Source organism: Typopeltis vanoorti, chromosome 12 (genome assembly GCF_054136105.1).
Source record: "Typopeltis vanoorti isolate ZY-2024b chromosome 12, IOZ_Tvanoo_1.0, whole genome shotgun sequence".
NCBI lineage: Eukaryota > Metazoa > Arthropoda > Arachnida > Uropygi > Thelyphonidae > Typopeltis > Typopeltis vanoorti.
The window spans coordinates 126146206-126163057 of NC_143560.1; the positions used below are offsets into that span (position 1 = coordinate 126146206).

Genomic DNA, 16852 nt, shown 5'->3' on the forward strand with positions numbered 1-16852 from the left:
TTAGGGTTGTTGCCACCTTTTGGTAAGTCTAAAGAGGGGACACACTTATCGAATATGAAAGTCTTTCCCTCCCCTAAATGCATAAAATGAAAAAGCCAAAGTTGAATATGTAATTCTAACCTTATTAAAAGATTGAATACATTGGTACCGGTATTAGTGATTTAATAATATTTGTATTTTAAAGTTTAATTTGTATGATTTTACCTTAAAAATTAAAAATTCACTATAATATAACTTGAAACACTTTTAATGGGGAGAAAATACTGAGCAGCACAAGCCTACCTGTTCTTGAAATGTAAGATTTGAAACTGTACTTCTTATTTGATTTGGCTGCTTCTAAAAGCTGTCTGTTTTGTTTCACTCTCACAAAATAGTCCTTGCAAGTGTCTGTAACATTTTTTGAAATGATGATTTCACTTTTTATGAGGTCAGCTGAGCACTTGTTTCTTGAGTCTGTCCATTCTAAGTTCATAAGAGAGAACACCCTTTCTACAAAGGCATTACTACCAGGAATGCTTAAAGCAAACCGTATGAGCTTATAGAGATTGGGAATTACCAATATTCCGAATAATCTCCTTCTATTTCATACCTAAGGTCTCTCCTGCTGTGTAGTACACTTTAGTAGTATTTATTTTGTCACAACTCAAGCAGAATTCCTTGTATAACTCATCCAGGCTAATGTCGGATTCTAGATTAAGTGCCTTCACAGTCTCTTTGAGATGCTTGAAAAACAATTCACTTTGGAGGTTTAAGTTCTTCAGCAGACTAAAAAGATTGTTTTCTGTGAAGTCAAATGATTTCTCCAAATGGCTTAAAGCTTTCTCATAGAACTTAAGAAAGTTGACTTGCACTGATTGCTTTCTTGAGGGATCATGGCTTCTAATACCTCTTCAGTGGCATTTCCAAAGAACCTGTCCTCATGTTTAAAAAGTTTGTTTCGTAAAACACTGACTACTTTAAATGCTTCTGATGCACTCAAATCTTTATTTTCTATGAGTTTAATACATTCCTCAAAAATGGGTGAAACATTTGAAAAAAAAAAGTAGAGTTTGGCTTGCTTGATGGCCTTCTTGTCATCAAATATTTTCCTCAGAAAAACAGGACATTCTTCAGTGCTTTTAAAATAGCTCTCAATAGCATCCCAGTTAAGTAAAAGTCTATCAGCTGCAGGTTTCAAGGAAAGCCATCTAGCACAAACATGCCTCAGAACCTCTTGCCATTCTAAATCAACAAACTCAAAATAACTCTTCTCTCCTTTTGGCGGAACAATAAAAGTGGTTGTAAACTTTGAGAACAACTGTTTCTATATCTATATTTAGTGCATCACATGCTTGCTTACACGTGTTATGTATGATATGGTCTGAACATTTTGCTTTTATTATTTTATTTGCTTTAGATAATAACTGATACACTGAATGTTTCTTCCCAAAATTAACACTGGCATTGTCTGTGCTGTAGCTTGTGACATTGTCTAGGTTCAGAGAATGCTCTTGAAGCCTACTTTTGATATTTAAAAAAACTGAATCTGAAGTCTCTTCTGGATCCTCATAAAATCAAGAACCTTACATTCAATGCCCTTTTCAGCTGTGAAATATTTTACACACATAGGCCACAGCTTTCTGTTTCTTCTGTTATTTGCATCAGTAGCTACATTTTTAGATCTCTGGTAACTTGGGAGACTGATTCTGGGGCCATTACATTGCAGACAAGCATTTCGGCTTTTGTCCTACCACATTAAACCTTTAAAGCAATTTCAGAGTCATTAAATATAACAGGACACATTTTATTGGCAATCCATACTTGAATATGATAAATTATGCTTCACTGTGTGATAAACCGAACTTAATTCTGCGGCTGTTACTGATTTTCTTTCCATTTCGGATGATACGAAAAAACTTTCTAATTTCATTTCCTATTTGTTACTGTTCTTTTTCTTTGTGTGGATATCATTTGTGTGGATATTCAAACAGTGATATCCACTGTTTGAATGTTTTTAACGTAATTTTCTCTGCTATGTGCAATACTGAATTCACGGAAGCAAATATTACAGAATGCTTTAAAAGAGTTTGTTCCACATAGCTTCAACCATGGATATTTCCCTTCCCAAACACTTCTGTACACACATAAACACTTCATTTTTTGCTTTTCTTCTCTTTTTCACTGTCACTTGAGGAACTAGACATCTTGAAACTAATGTTGTGCAATACTCCAGTTCACTATCGGTGACTAATGTTGTGTGGTGATTCTGAAAAAAAAATGAAAAACAATAGTAGTATCTCACAAAACTTAAGAACATGCTTCCTCTCAATCATCAATCACAATAATAACTTACCTCTTCCTCTGAAAAAAATTCCACAACTTCTCCTTTAAACAATGAAAATTCAAGTCAAACTCGACGTAAAAAAAAACAACCAACTCATAGTGATCATTCGCTGAAGTTGAGCAAAGTCATGTATCTAGATTCTAGAAGGCTATGATGATGTATAACATCACTGGCAGTGATTTCACTGCTGCCAACATACCATGCAATAATTATGGTGATAAATCACATAAACACATTACATAGGCCATGAACGCACTTATTTCATATTACAAGTAAAGATTGTAATGCTTGTTGATTTGATTAACTTATAATCTACAGGAATCTGTTATCTGAGCAGAATTTGACCATTGAGACCCCCCAAAACAGATATTTTTGCATCGTACACATTATGGATACAAATTTGCAAATGTCGCTAACACTCACTAAGAATTTCTTTCGCATATTTTGTAAGTCTTTGGGATAATTTGGCGTCTCGCCATATAAGTTGTCCCGCTTAGGTGTAATTTGGGATGCTGAAAATTTTCTTAAAATTCGGGACAGGTGGCAACCCTACTTCCATTGCCTAAATATGTGTACATACACTTGTTGGAAAGAAGTCAACAGACACCCCCCATAGGCAAGGTGCATTGTGCCATGTAATGAGTCACATGTTTGTAGCCAACATATATTGGAGGAATATGATGCTCCCAAGTCAGTGCAACTGTGTCTGAGTGAAATGCCATGTTGCAGGCCCATTTGTTTGGCAAATTGTTGACAAATTGGACCATCCCAGGTCAACAATCAGTGATGCCATACTGAGATGGAAGTGCAGGGAGTTAACTTCTTACTATAGAGTGCCGTGAAGTATAATATGCAAAAATTGCCATTAATTGGCCAACATGTTGAATGTGATACTCCAGGCATCATCTGGAAAACAAATCTGCACAAAAACATTCATTACCAAGGCTCACAACACAGGTTTCCATGGTAGGACTGCAATATGCAAGCCCCACATCACCAGCATGCAGTGTCATCTTCTGTGGTGCAAAGAGCATGTACACTTGAACATGGAAGATTGGAAAGCTGCATCATGGAGCAAAAAATCACACTACACCTTTTACTGAGCAGATAGATGGGTATGGGTGTGACGGATGGCCGGTGAACAGAGCATAACCCAACTATGAAATTCGGAGGTGGCGGCATGATGGTATGGTGCTGGTTTGACCTCGGACCTCTGTTTGTGGTGCCACTGATACTGAACTCTGAGAAGTGTCTGATAATTCTGGACTGCTTCTGCAATGCTTCTGCTATGTGGTGTTTCTATGGAACTGACCTTTGTCTCTTTCATCGATAATGCATGGACTGTGTCATAAGACCTCTGCTGTAACCATGTGGTTTTGGGACATGAATGTCACCACACTTGACTGGCCTCCACAGTGCCCTGATCTCAATCCTATTGAACATTTCTGGGATCAACTGGAGCATCAAGTGAGGGCAAGGGATGTCCACCCCACAACAGTTCAGGATTTGATACTGATCAATGGTACAGAAATCCCATTGATCAGTATCATACGCTTGTGGAAAGCATGCCCCATAGGATTGCTGCAGTCATCACAGCGAAAGGTAACCTTACATCTTATTAAGGTGGGTGCCATGCTGTTTGTTTCTCATACTATAGTGTCTGTCGACTTATTTCCATGCAGTGTATATTTCTCCTCACTGTTGTTGTTATTATTATTATCATGCAGAAACACACAGAAAGTGAGGAGAAAGACAAAATTATATCTACACTGTCTCGTCTAGCCAAATAGTAACATAGTATGCATTATTAACAAGATAGCCTGAGCTCTGTTTAGAAGTTTATTATCATTCACTTCATTGACTCCTGTAGAAGACATAAAGTATATTCTTCTTTTTCAGAGTAGTACTACCTTCATGTTTTTTTTTTTTAAGCAACAGACTTCCTTCCATCTTTTTGTTTATTAAGTGTATTATTTGGAAATTGTGTGTGTTCTTTTATTAATTTTTCTGATTCTGCAAATAAAAATTCTGAGTTTCCCTGAGGAGAATTTTCCTCATGGCAAAAAACACCTTTGCATGTTAGTAACATTACATTACATTACATTACATTACAATGATGTATTAGCTGGCCTGGTTGGCTGAACTAATAGTGTATCCACTCTCCAGCCAAAAGGCTGTGGGTTCGAATCCCACTGTGGGCATGGATGTTTGTGGAAATACAAGTAGTGGTCAGTGGTAGATAGCGTTGGTATAGTTGCGGTCACTTGGTGATTGAATGGTGGAGATAGAGTTGTAGAGCAGGTGCCCTTCCTTGATGAGTCCTTGGACTCCCTGGAGGTGTCAAATAATAATAATAATAATTATTATTATTATTATATTCAGGACTTCATTACATGCCTGCAAGATAAATGGTCCAAAATTCCCTTGGGTCGCTATCGTATGCTTGTACATATACCCCAAAGAATTGCTGCAGTCATCGCAGCTAATAGCAGTCCTACATCTTATTAAGGTGGATGTGCCACCCACCTTAATGGTTGTTTGTTTCTCACACTGTGGTGTTCGTTGACTTCTTTCCTGACAGTGTATATGGTAACTATTTCATGATATTCATAATATAACAAATTGTTGGAATCATTCTTACTGCATTAATAATAATAAGGAAAGTGGAGAATTGGAACAGCATCATATATCATGCAAGGATTAATTAATGGAAGAAGTCATGAATTTTCAACTCATTATCTGATCATCAGTCAATATTGATGATCAGATGAATAAGTTTAAAACTTATGACTTCTTCCATTTGATATTCGATGTTGAGTATTCTACATAATACTCAACATTCTTGAGTATTATGTAGATTAAGTAAATTTATATAATCAGGTAAGCCCTCTACTATTTTATAAGTAACCTATTTAGAAGAGCTTGCTTCAAAAAAAATTAAAGACCACTCTGATTTTGAAAATGAGTAATAAAATCTTTAATGAATATTTTTTCTGTATGTTGTGAATAATTATACTACACTATATATATATATATATTTATTTATTTATTTATAAAATTAATATTTAACTGACTAGAACCCGAGAAAGTATAACACAAAAAACTTTAATAAATCACAACTAGTTTCATCGGAGTCCCGACTTCTTCAGGTGAATAAGAAATAACACAAAACTTATAAAACTAACAAGGTAAAAAACATGGATTTTCCAGCTTAATAAAAAGAAGAAGAATAGTAACATCATATTTCAATTGGTGACTGCGTGCTATTGTTAGCATGAGTTGAATGTGTGTGACAGCTAATTTTAGAGCGCCAGTATTGGATTACTGCACTATGGGAATCAGGCAAATTGTAGCTCAGATTGTTGTTTATGTGTGAAGGGTCCAAAGAATAGAATCCAAAGAAATAGTTCTGGACCCTTCACACATGAACAACAATCTGAGCTACAATTTGCCTGATTCCCATAGCGTAGTAATCCAATACTGGCACCCTAAAATTAGCTCTCACACACATTCAAATCATGCTAACAATAGCACTCGGTCACCAATTCAAATATGACTGTTACTATTCTTCTTCTTTTTATTAAGCTGGAAAGTCCATGTTTTTTACCTTGTTAGTTTTATAAGTTTTGTGTTATTTCTTACTCACCTGAAGAAGTTGGGACCCCGATGAAACTAGTTGTGATTTATTAAAGTTTTTTGTGTTATACGTTCCCGGGTTCTAGTCAGTTAAATATTAATTTTATAAATGTATATATCCCGAGTCAATCCTAATAACAATATATATATATATTTTTTTTTTTATTTTTATTTTATTATTTTTTTTTCTGTTATGTAGCTGGTTTGTTTACTTTAGCTGGCTTATACCAGATGACAATCTGGGCAATACAGAAACACCGCAATTACAAGAAAGAATTCTCCAATTATCCTAGGTTCCGAAAGGCGATTTTCCCATTTGTATTGTAGTAATTTTTTTATCAGCAGTTTTTATTTTAATAGCACTGAGGTTTAAAAATTGAATTCTAATTATATTATCATTAAAATTGGTGTTGGTAACATAATTCATGTTTAATACAGATTTCTCAGCAGACATTCCAGCTTTTCTGTTTATTTGACCCTTATGCTATAATAGCTATAATGAAGGCGTCAAGTTTCATTCCTTTTAAATGCCTTTTTCAAAATGCATGTAACAAGTTTAAATAAAATGAATTATAATTAATGAAGTTCTAATCTGTTGTTTAGTTTAGATATATACATACACTCAAACAACACAGGTATTGAGTCAAGCTATTTTCTTTGTTATTCCAAATACTTATCAGGTCTTTAAATATTCCATAATGTTGTTTTACTCATAACAGTATAATACATAAGTGAAATCAACTGGTGTTATCTCTAATTAATATCCATAGATGCAGTTCTAAATATTCTTTTGAATATTTAGAACTACAATAAACTCTCAGTCATCTCATAATAGAGGGAACAAAAGGTTCAAGAGTTTTGGATTTGATCATAGCATCAGAAAAGCCGATAATAACTGAGATGACATCTCCCTCCCCAGTTGGAGAGAGTGACCATATGGTTTTGACTTGGAAGATGAATAGACATGCAGGTGTATCAAAGAAAAGGGAACGTATGTGGAATTATAAGGCAAGTGATTATAAATTATAATAGTTTTAGGTATCAACTAGGGGCAGTTCTATGGAGGGCAGAATTGGAAGGCCAGGATATCATTTGTGCTCGGGAAATTGTGAAGAAATATTTGTTAGCAGCAATAGTAAGCTGTATTCCATGAGTGAAGAAGCAGACACAATTTGGTGTAAAATGGATGACAAACAATATCAAACAGGAACTGCAGGTGTAAAAGAGATTATGGAAGAGATATAAGGAAAGGGGGTGGAGATCAGATGCATGAAGAATATAAGGCACAGACCAGGAGAGTGACTAGTATGGTGTGGAAGGCAAAACTATAATATGATAAGAGATTGGCCCTTAGATCCAAAGAAAATCCTAGGGAATTTTTTAATTATGTTTCCGTAGGAGGAAAAATGATTGTGAAAAAATGACATTGTGGGATAAAAATGGGAATAGAGTGACTGATGCAGAGGACATAGTGAAGGTTCAATGAGCACTTTATTGGAGTATTTCATCCTGGAGAAGCAGGTTTTAATACTAGAGGATAGGGCAAGTTCGGGGTTTAGAGGTGCAAGAGGAGAGTGTGTTCCAAATACTGAGTACTCTGGATGTCAGTAAAGCTGTGGGACTGGGTATTTCACCATGGATTTTGAGAGAATGTGCTAAAGAACTGACAGCTCCATTGACCTGTCTCTTCAATAAAAGTCTGGCTGCAGGAAAGATACCCAAGGAATGGAAGGAAGGTAAGATAATGGCATTGCATAAACGCGGTATCAGACTGGAGATGTCTAATTATAGGCCAGTTTGTGTGTCATCAGTAGTTGTTAAGGTCTTGGAGAAATTAGTGAGGGACTATGTGCAGCGTTGGGCAGATGAGGGTAACGTTATCTCTGAGAACCAACATGGATTTGTTGAGGGGTGCTCTTGCTTTAGTAATGTGATTGCCTTTTATAATAAAGTGACAAGAGCAGTTGATGAGGGAAAGGCATATACTGCCATTTTTTTGGATTTTGCAAAGCATTTGACAGGGTGCCACATGATAAGCTGATATTTAAGTTGCATCACATGGGGTTTAAATGTAGGGTTAGTCAACTGGATTCAGGTTTGGCAGTCTGATATGTATCAGAGAGTTGTTTTTGGTGGGGCAATATCGAGGAAGTAGAAGGTTACAAGTGGAGTTCCACAGGGCTCAGTACTGGGATCTATATTGTTCAATCTTTATATCAATGGATTGCAAGGGGATATTCAGCTGTTTGTGAAAGATGTGAAGATGGGAAGAGTTATCAGTAATAGTGCAGACGTGGCAGTCCAAGAAGATTTGAATAAACTAGACAGATGCACAAATGAATGGGGGTGTCGGTTTAATGCAGCAAAATGTAAGGTCTTGAAATTTGGGATCCATCGATGGGAGGCTGCATACTTGATTGGAGGAGATGTACTGGAGGAAGTAGGGGAGACAAGAGATCTGGGGGTGATGATTGATAGAAAACTGAAATTCAGGGAGCATATTGCAGAGGTGGTGAAGGTAACCCAGAGGATTGCTGCAATACTGAGAAGGACGCTGACCTGCAGAGATAAAAGAGTTATCATTCCATTGTATAAGGCCCTGATCAGACCACACTTAGACTATTGTTCTCAGATTTGGTCCCCAGGATTTGAAGGGGATAAATTGACTGTGGAAAGGATACAGAGGCAGATAACAAAGATGGTTTCAGGTCTGTAAAATATGAGTTATGAGGATCGACTGAGGGAATGTGGACTGCAGAGTTTGGTGGATAGAAGAAGGAGAGGTGATATGATTGAGACTTTTAAACTGTTGAGAGGCAGTTACAGGGTGGGCAGTGGGGAGTTCTTTCGTTTGGTTGAACAGCAGGAAGGAGTGATGACAAGGGGCCATCCCTAGAAGTTACGGAAGTAAGCTGTGAGCAAGAGGGTGAGGAGTGGTTTCTTTGCGTGGAGGGTAGCTGAACCATGAAATGCATTGCCTGAGAGACTGGTGAGAGCAAGAACGGTCAAGGAGTTCAAGAAGTGGTATGATAGATTTTGTGTTTCCTAAGAAAGGACCTTCCATGATGAGTCTCTTGACTCCATGGAGGCCTGAATAATAATAATAATCTCATCTACTCGTACATCGGACTTTGGTTGATCAGTCACTTATGGGGACAGAGGGGTGTCAAATAATGAAAATTAATGCATAACATATGAAAAGAAAAAATCACTTGTAACCATAACTAAAGCAAGTGAGTTTGCTATTACAAACTCCATCTATAAATATAGAACATGCCATGTTTATAAAGGATAATATATTATTCATCATAAGAATATTCATATAAATGTTTATAATTAAAATATCATTGAGAATCAAAGTTACTTTATATGAGTAGTGTCCATAATGTCAACTGCCAAGAATATATTCCTCTTAAGACAGCATTTATCAAGAATGCACTTTGTTAAAAATTTGTGTGGTGGAATTCATAGCAAGATATTGCTCGCATTTTCCATTCATTGAAATAATTTCCTTAAACGACTCAACTTGATGGATTCACAACTCACATATCCATATAATATGATACATGTTATATGCAACCCTATTCAACTCCCACTATTCAGTTTATGAAAAAGAAATTTGCCATATGCCAGTTACTAGTTAATAGTAGTCATAATGGTAGCATGTGATAACCTGTTTTATGTTTCCCTGTTAGCAAATCGCATTGTATGGCAGTTATGTGATAAAGAAAACATATCACATAAATATCACAATCATGAAGAATGGGAGAAGATTTTTTTTTTATGATAAAAGACAAATATTAATTTGTAGCATTAGTGTTGGGTTACCAAAGAAATGAAACCTGGAACAACACTTAAAACAGTACATGGCAATTCTGAAATTAACTATCTATGAAACAGTGATTTGCAGAAAGCTGAACTTAAAGAATTGAAAAACTTTTCAGCTTAGCAATCAAATTTTATTAAAGAAACATTAAAGTCAATGGTGGCTACAGTTGCATCCTTCCAAGCATGTGATATTCTTGCTAAAAATAAGAAACAGATTAGTGAGGTGCAATTTTCAAAAAAAGCATTTTTAGAAGCAGCTGATTTCATGTTTTGCAAATTTAAAAGTCCGAAATAGTGTCTGTCATCAATGACATGCAGTTATCTCGCAATATAGTGGTGCAACAAGTTATCTTCTATTGCAAGACATCAAGGATTGTCAGCCATTTTCAATTCAGTTGGATGAGTCTACTCATCCAACTGAATTGAAAATGTAGTTGTCATATCCCAAATGATTAGTTATTAAAATGGTTTTTTGAAGACTTTTAATTAAGGAAGAATTGCTTACAATAATTTTTTTGAAAGGTAGAATGAGAAACGGAGATGTATTAAGCAATTTTATAAATTTTATCACAGCAATTCAGTTATTTATTTACAAGCTCACATCAATAACTTTCATCAGATCGGCAGCTGTAATAGAACATTGCAATGGTTTTGTCATGCAAGGTAAAATGCATTTTGGATTTGTGCATTGCAAGAAGAGTATCGTGATATGTATATATAGCTTTGAATATATATATATACATATATACATACATACCACATATATACATGTAGTATATATATATATACTATATATATGTAATAGTATGTATCCCATTAGTATGGATACATATTAAGGCATTAGTATTTATATACAAGTAGCTCAGACATGGATATACTTCCTTGGGAAATATATTTCATATATTTCATATTTTTTTCCAAGGAAGCAAAGCAATGTTTTGCTTCCTTGGAAAAAAGGATTAAAACGAAGTATATAATTTCTTGGTATCTTTAGCATATAATAAATCCAAGGTAAAAAATTTTCAACATGCATAATCACTTTCTTTTTAGAAGTGTATGTTGCCATGCATTATTGGAAACGTCACTATCCAGATTAATTGACCTTTATTGAGGTGAAAAATTATAGGGAATATTTATCATGGGCCTAAAGTAGAATAGGGGTGCAAGAGAGAGAGTGTGCATGTAATAGAAGATTATTGAGATACAGAAAAAAGGAATCAGCTCCTTTATATCTTCATATAGCAAAAGTTTTTTCTTTTTTTCACCAGTTTTTCAATTTTTCACCTCATACAGCTGAATGACCGAAAGATCAGCTGAAACTAAAATCCAGGGAGGACATCTAGTACCCAAGTAGTTATAAGCTTTTTCTGAGTTAACTGCCTTCGCTGCTTCTGTTTACTCTTCATTCATTCCTACAGTTGACCACAAGACCACAGTGAATTGTGAAAAGATGGAACATTACGAGAAAACTTATAATAAGAATAAACGGAATTTTATCTCTTAATAATGAATATCGCATAATGTGGGTTCATTTCCTATCACTGCATCAAAAATGTGGTATCTCTTAGGAGGCTTCTTTCTAGATTTAAAAAAAGCAACTGATTGGACAGTAGAATTTCCATAACAATATTGAAAATCATTGTCATATCGCACTGGTTCCCAAAATCATAATTTTTTTTCTAACTTTCCATAAATGATATTTTAATTCATTAATTATAAATAATAAAATTTGTTTCATTGCTAACTGGTGAATGGGATTGTAAAAAAAAAAAAAATGTGAGAAATAAAATGCCCATCAAAATAAACAGAGCAGGAGAACAACTATAAAATGCTTTTTTGTGTGTGTGACTCAAAGAATCTACATAAGGTTCTCTATAGCGCATTTGTACCATTGGTGAACTAAGGATTTTTTTTTATCAATTTCATTTATATATATATATATATATATGTATATTTACATAGCCTGCTTTAGAGACCAAACATTGAACTTTTTTCAAGCCACTTCTGTCCTCCAATAAGGATGACAGTAGTCTCACATCAGGAGGCAAAATCATTGCCCACCTAAAGACAATCGCAAACATCCATGCCCACAGCAGGATTCAGACCTTCAGCCTTTTGGTTTGAGAGCAGTCACTCAGCCAATGAAGCCAGCTTGGTCACAAGCTTAGGTTTTGGACAATATTCTTAACTAATTTTAAAAGTATTATAACAAAAAGAACACTAACACTATATAAAGATGTGTACTTGACCAACTTGATCTTGCTAGATTTCTTACCAGTATCCTCGGAGCACAACTACTTGTTACAATCAACATGTGATATTGAGTAAGCAAAACAATTCAAATTGTAAGGGACAAAAGATCTGAAGTCATAATTAATAGAGATTAATAATAGAGAACTATTAGAATATTTCTCTCCCAAATTTTTGGCAGATTAATGCTTCATAGCCATTTCTGACTAAAAATAATCCTGACCTGTAACAACTTTTATATAGTACATTGGTTTTCTTCCATGTAATCCTGTGTGAAGGGGTGTCCAAAGCATGGGCTGCCAATCCATATTTTCCATAATCATCCCTGAATATTTGTGAATTGTACTGATTAGCAAAATTTTATATGGCTGTCTTTCCTGCTCATTGTGAAGATAACCTCACCTGAAAACCAGTTGGGATCTTCACTTGAGATACTTTTTTATGTTACTAATTTTACCCCATTTTCAGAATGTCCAGATTAGGATTTTATAGTTGTTTTCTGCATATTTCAATGGATACATCTCAATTTTTGCTGTTCTGGCTTCCTTCGGTTACTGGTACAATAATACTGTCTTGAAATTTAAAACCCTGTAATAGTTCCTCTCTGGTTTCCATATCATTACGTGACACCTCCAAGGAATCCAAAGACTCATCAAGGGAGGGCACCTACAACTCTCCATCCCCACTGCTCAAATTCACCATCTACATCAGCGAACTGCAACTATTATCATCATCTACACCAGTGTTTCTCAAAGTGTGGTATGCGGACCCCCGGGGGTCCACGAAAGGTCTTCAGGGGGTTCGTGGCAATTTTCGGCTATGCATCATTAACGCATTGAATAAAATTTAAGTTTGAGATCGTAAAACGTTCCTATTGTATCACTGAATAAGGTACAGAGACATCTGCAGGCTGTGTAATATGTTTCTCAACAAATAGTGCAATTAGAGACAACTGGGTAAAAACGGAACTGATGAATCGCATGACCCATCCCACATAAAATGCTGTATGGTTGACATCAAAACCATATGGTGCACCGGCAACATATGGTTTTGTTTGAGTGAATGTGTTTCAGATATTATATAAGGAATTCGGTTGAAGAGAATTAGCATTTCAATTGAACTGTCGGCTTGCTTTTGTCAATTAGTAGTGCGATCTTTTGTTAATACGGCACCAATCATATGGACGTCTTCATAGCTGCTTTATCTCTACTGGCCTACCATTGCTGTCTGTTTCGAGTTCTGCTTTCACTAGCCATTTGTTGAAGGACTGTTCGTTAAATACAGTAAATTTTTTTTAGCTTTCAAATTCTTAAGTATGGATCACTGGTTAAAGACTGGATTTTTAAAATGCGCAAAAGAGAGGAACATAGTAGATACAAGTAGCTGTCAGCAACAAGAAAATGTTGATATTGTATCTGGATCAATTTCACTTGATCCAGATACAATATCAACATTTTTTTGTTGATATTGTCAAGAGGTGAAAACATGAAGGCTTTAGAAGCTTCATATCGTGTGTCGCTATTAATAGCAAAAAGTGGTGCAGCGGAAACAATTGGTGAAACTTTGGTCAAGCCTGCAGCAAAAATAATAGCGGAAATTATGATCGGAGATAATGCAAAAAGATCTTTTGATAGGATTTGTCTTTTAAATAGTACCGTTCATCGAAGAATCACTGAAATGGCTGAAAATATAAAACAAACATTGTTATCCGATATACGTAAGAGTCGTTATTATGCGTTGCAGGTAGATGAATCTACCGACATTACAAATTTTGCAAAGCTTCTAGTGTTCGTTAGGTACGAAAAAAATCAAAAAATTCATGACGACCTTTTATATTACCAACCCTTGCCAGAACATACAACAGGAGAAGAAATATTCAACAGCATAAATACCTTTGTGCATCAAAACAAGCTTGATTGGAAAAGTTGTGTTGGAATAAGCATGGACGGAGCGAAATCCATGGTCGGATCTAAAAAAAGGGCTTGTTTCAAGGATTCAAGCTGTTGCACCAAATGCAAAGTCGACACACTGATGCATACACAGAGAGGCCTTGGCTACACATATGATGTCTACAGACCTAAGAAAATTTCTTGATGAAGCTGTAAAAATCATAAATTATATGAAAGGCCGTCCTCTAAATGCCAGACTTTTCTCTCAACTTTGCAAAGAAATGGGAAGTAACTATACACAACTTCTTTTCCATACCGATGCTCGTTGGCTTTCTCGTGGAAAAGTTCTTACTCGTTTATTTGAACTTCGGAATGAACTACAAGTTTTTCTTGATGAAAAGTTTGAATTGAAAAAGTATTTACATAATTGGAAATGGCTCAGTCAATTAGCATACCTGGCAGATATATTTACTGTATTAAATAGTCTTAATTTATCTTTACAAGGCAAGTATTTTGAGTAAAAATTAGAATATAGGTTAAAATCATAACGTAATATTGCCTAATTTTGGTAGCTTGTTGTGTCTGTGGGATTTTGGTGTGAATTACGTTATTTAATTTAGTATATAACGTTACGTTTCATAGATTTGAATATGGCGCCAATGCGACGTAAGATAATGGCGTCCAAAAATACGACGCCATTGTACAAAAACTATAATGTGAGAGAGTTTGTCCAATGTGATGTGTGTGGGATGTATGCATTCCCGAATGAGGCTGGAATTTGGATTGGAAGTGATAGTGGTGGGAGAATGTGTAGAAAGTGTAAGCAAAGTGAGGAGTTGAAGTATGTGTCAGGTAGTGAGATAGTTATGGTTGAAGAAAGCCAGAATTGCCAGAATGTGAGTGAAAATAGTGGCTTGATAGAGAATTGCGATGTACAAGATGGCAATGAGAGCGGTGATCTAAGAAAGAGTGAAAGCAACCATACTGAGAGAGAAAATGGTTTAAATGATAAAAATAATGAGGAATTATTTGTAGGAAGTGAGATCGCTAGGTTGCGCGCAGTGATACAAAATGCGCAGCGGCAATTAGAGCACCTGCAAAACTTTCCAGAGTGATTCGGATAACGTAAAAAAACAGTGCAAGAATGAGAGAGTTTCTGAAATGAAGGAAAGAGTGTTGTATGGTGACGCGATATTTAGAGGGGTGATAGATGGCAGCATAACTAAATCGTACTTACCGGGTGCGAAATTTAAGGTTGTAAGTGAGAGTATTAGAGTGCAAAAACAGAGGGTGAAAGAATTAATAATTGTGGCGGGTACGAATGAATTGAAAGGTGATAAACTTTTTATGAGAGAGGACTTGAAAGTATTGTTAAAGGTAGCGAAAGAAAAGAGTGACAGAGTTAGAATGGTTAGTCTGTTGCCGCGGTATGACAGAGAGGAGTTTAGGAGGAGGGCCATAATTGCAAATGACATTATGCGTAGGTTATGCAGACGGTGTGGTGTGGAATTCGTGGACGTGTGGAATGAGTTTGAAGGGCGAAAGGACGTATACAAGATGGATGGCCTGCATTTGAATGGACTTGGTGTGCGGAGACTGGAAAGAGTGAAGCTGAATGAAGTGAAAATGGATGTGCAAAACCAGGGAAACTAGAACTACCAAGGGGGGGGGGGAATGGATATGCAGACATCAGTGAGACAGATGAGTATAAGAATGTATATAATGTACCCGAGCCAGCACTAAGGACAAAAATTGGGAATGGGTCATTTAGAATAACGTATCAATATAAGGGTGGGACTAAGGGATCACTGCATTTCATGTATACTAATTCCAGGAGTATTAGGAACAAGAAGGAAGAATTTTTGGCCTTGATTGGCTCTTCCTGGTCACAGGTTATTGGCATTAGTGAAACATGGCTGACGGAAGAAGATGTAGTTAGTGGGATAGAATGTGTAGGTTATAGTGTGTTTAGGAGGGACAGAGAGAATAAAATGGGGGGGGGTATTATTGATGATAGCTGATGAACTGCAGCCAAGGAGAATTGAAGTTGTATCGCAGGATAGTGAAAGGAGCTCATTTGAGGCTATTTGGTGTGAGATTGAGACTGGCAGAATAAAATATACAGTTGGGTGCTGCATACACTCTCCACCATCTATTCCATCACCAGGCGATGGAATAGATGGTGGAGATAGTATGCATAGGGAAATTGATGAAATAAGTGGAAGGAGGGTAATTATTATGGGGGATTTCAACTATGGTAACATTGATTGGAAGGAGGAGAGGACACATGTGAGGAAGGAAATGGATTTTATTCAATTATTAAGGGATAACTATCTGAAACAGCATGTAATTGAAAATACTAGGGGTGTGAGAGTGCTTGACCTGGTAATAGTATCTGAGAATTTGACTGTAATGAATATGACCATGTTGCCACCTATTGGTGAGAGTGATCATAAGGTCTTGACCTGGGAAGTGGCTAAAGGTGTGCAATTTGTGATTAAGACAGGATATATGTGGAATTACCGTGCTGGCAAGTATGACAAGCTTAGGAGATTGCTTGGATCAGTGCCATGGCATGTACAACTGCAAGGGCTGGACGTCGACAGAGCATGGGAAGTGGTCAAAGAGCATTTACAGGAGGTTATGGCTGATTGTATACCTAGGGTCTGAATAGTAAAACAAGTAGGGATTAAATGGATGAATAACACCATTAAGCTTGAGCTGCAAAAAAAGAAACCACTGTGGAGGGAATTTAAAGAAAGGGGTGACCTGCAGGCACACGAACGGTATAAACTGCAGGCCAGAAAGGTAACGAGTGTGGTAAAAAAAAGCAAAAGCGGATTATGAAAGGAAACTAGCTTTGCAAGCAAAAGAGAATCCAAAACAGTTCTTTCAATATGCTGCAAGCAAGAAAAAAACTGTACAC

General features: G+C 36.1%; 1 protein-coding gene across 1 annotated transcript in view; it reads left to right on the forward strand.

Annotated features, from left to right (window-relative positions):
- Positions 1-6539, forward strand: part of Sc2 (trans-2,3-enoyl-CoA reductase Sc2) — a 279834-nt gene extending 273295 nt beyond the window's left edge. The window contains exon 12 of the mRNA XM_090401561.1: positions 6159-6539. Within this exon, the coding sequence (XP_090257687.1) occupies positions 6159-6286 (128 nt within the window). The 3' untranslated portion in view covers positions 6287-6539. The remainder of the gene's footprint in view (positions 1-6158) is intronic.
- The last annotated feature ends 10313 nt before the right edge of the window (positions 6540-16852 follow it).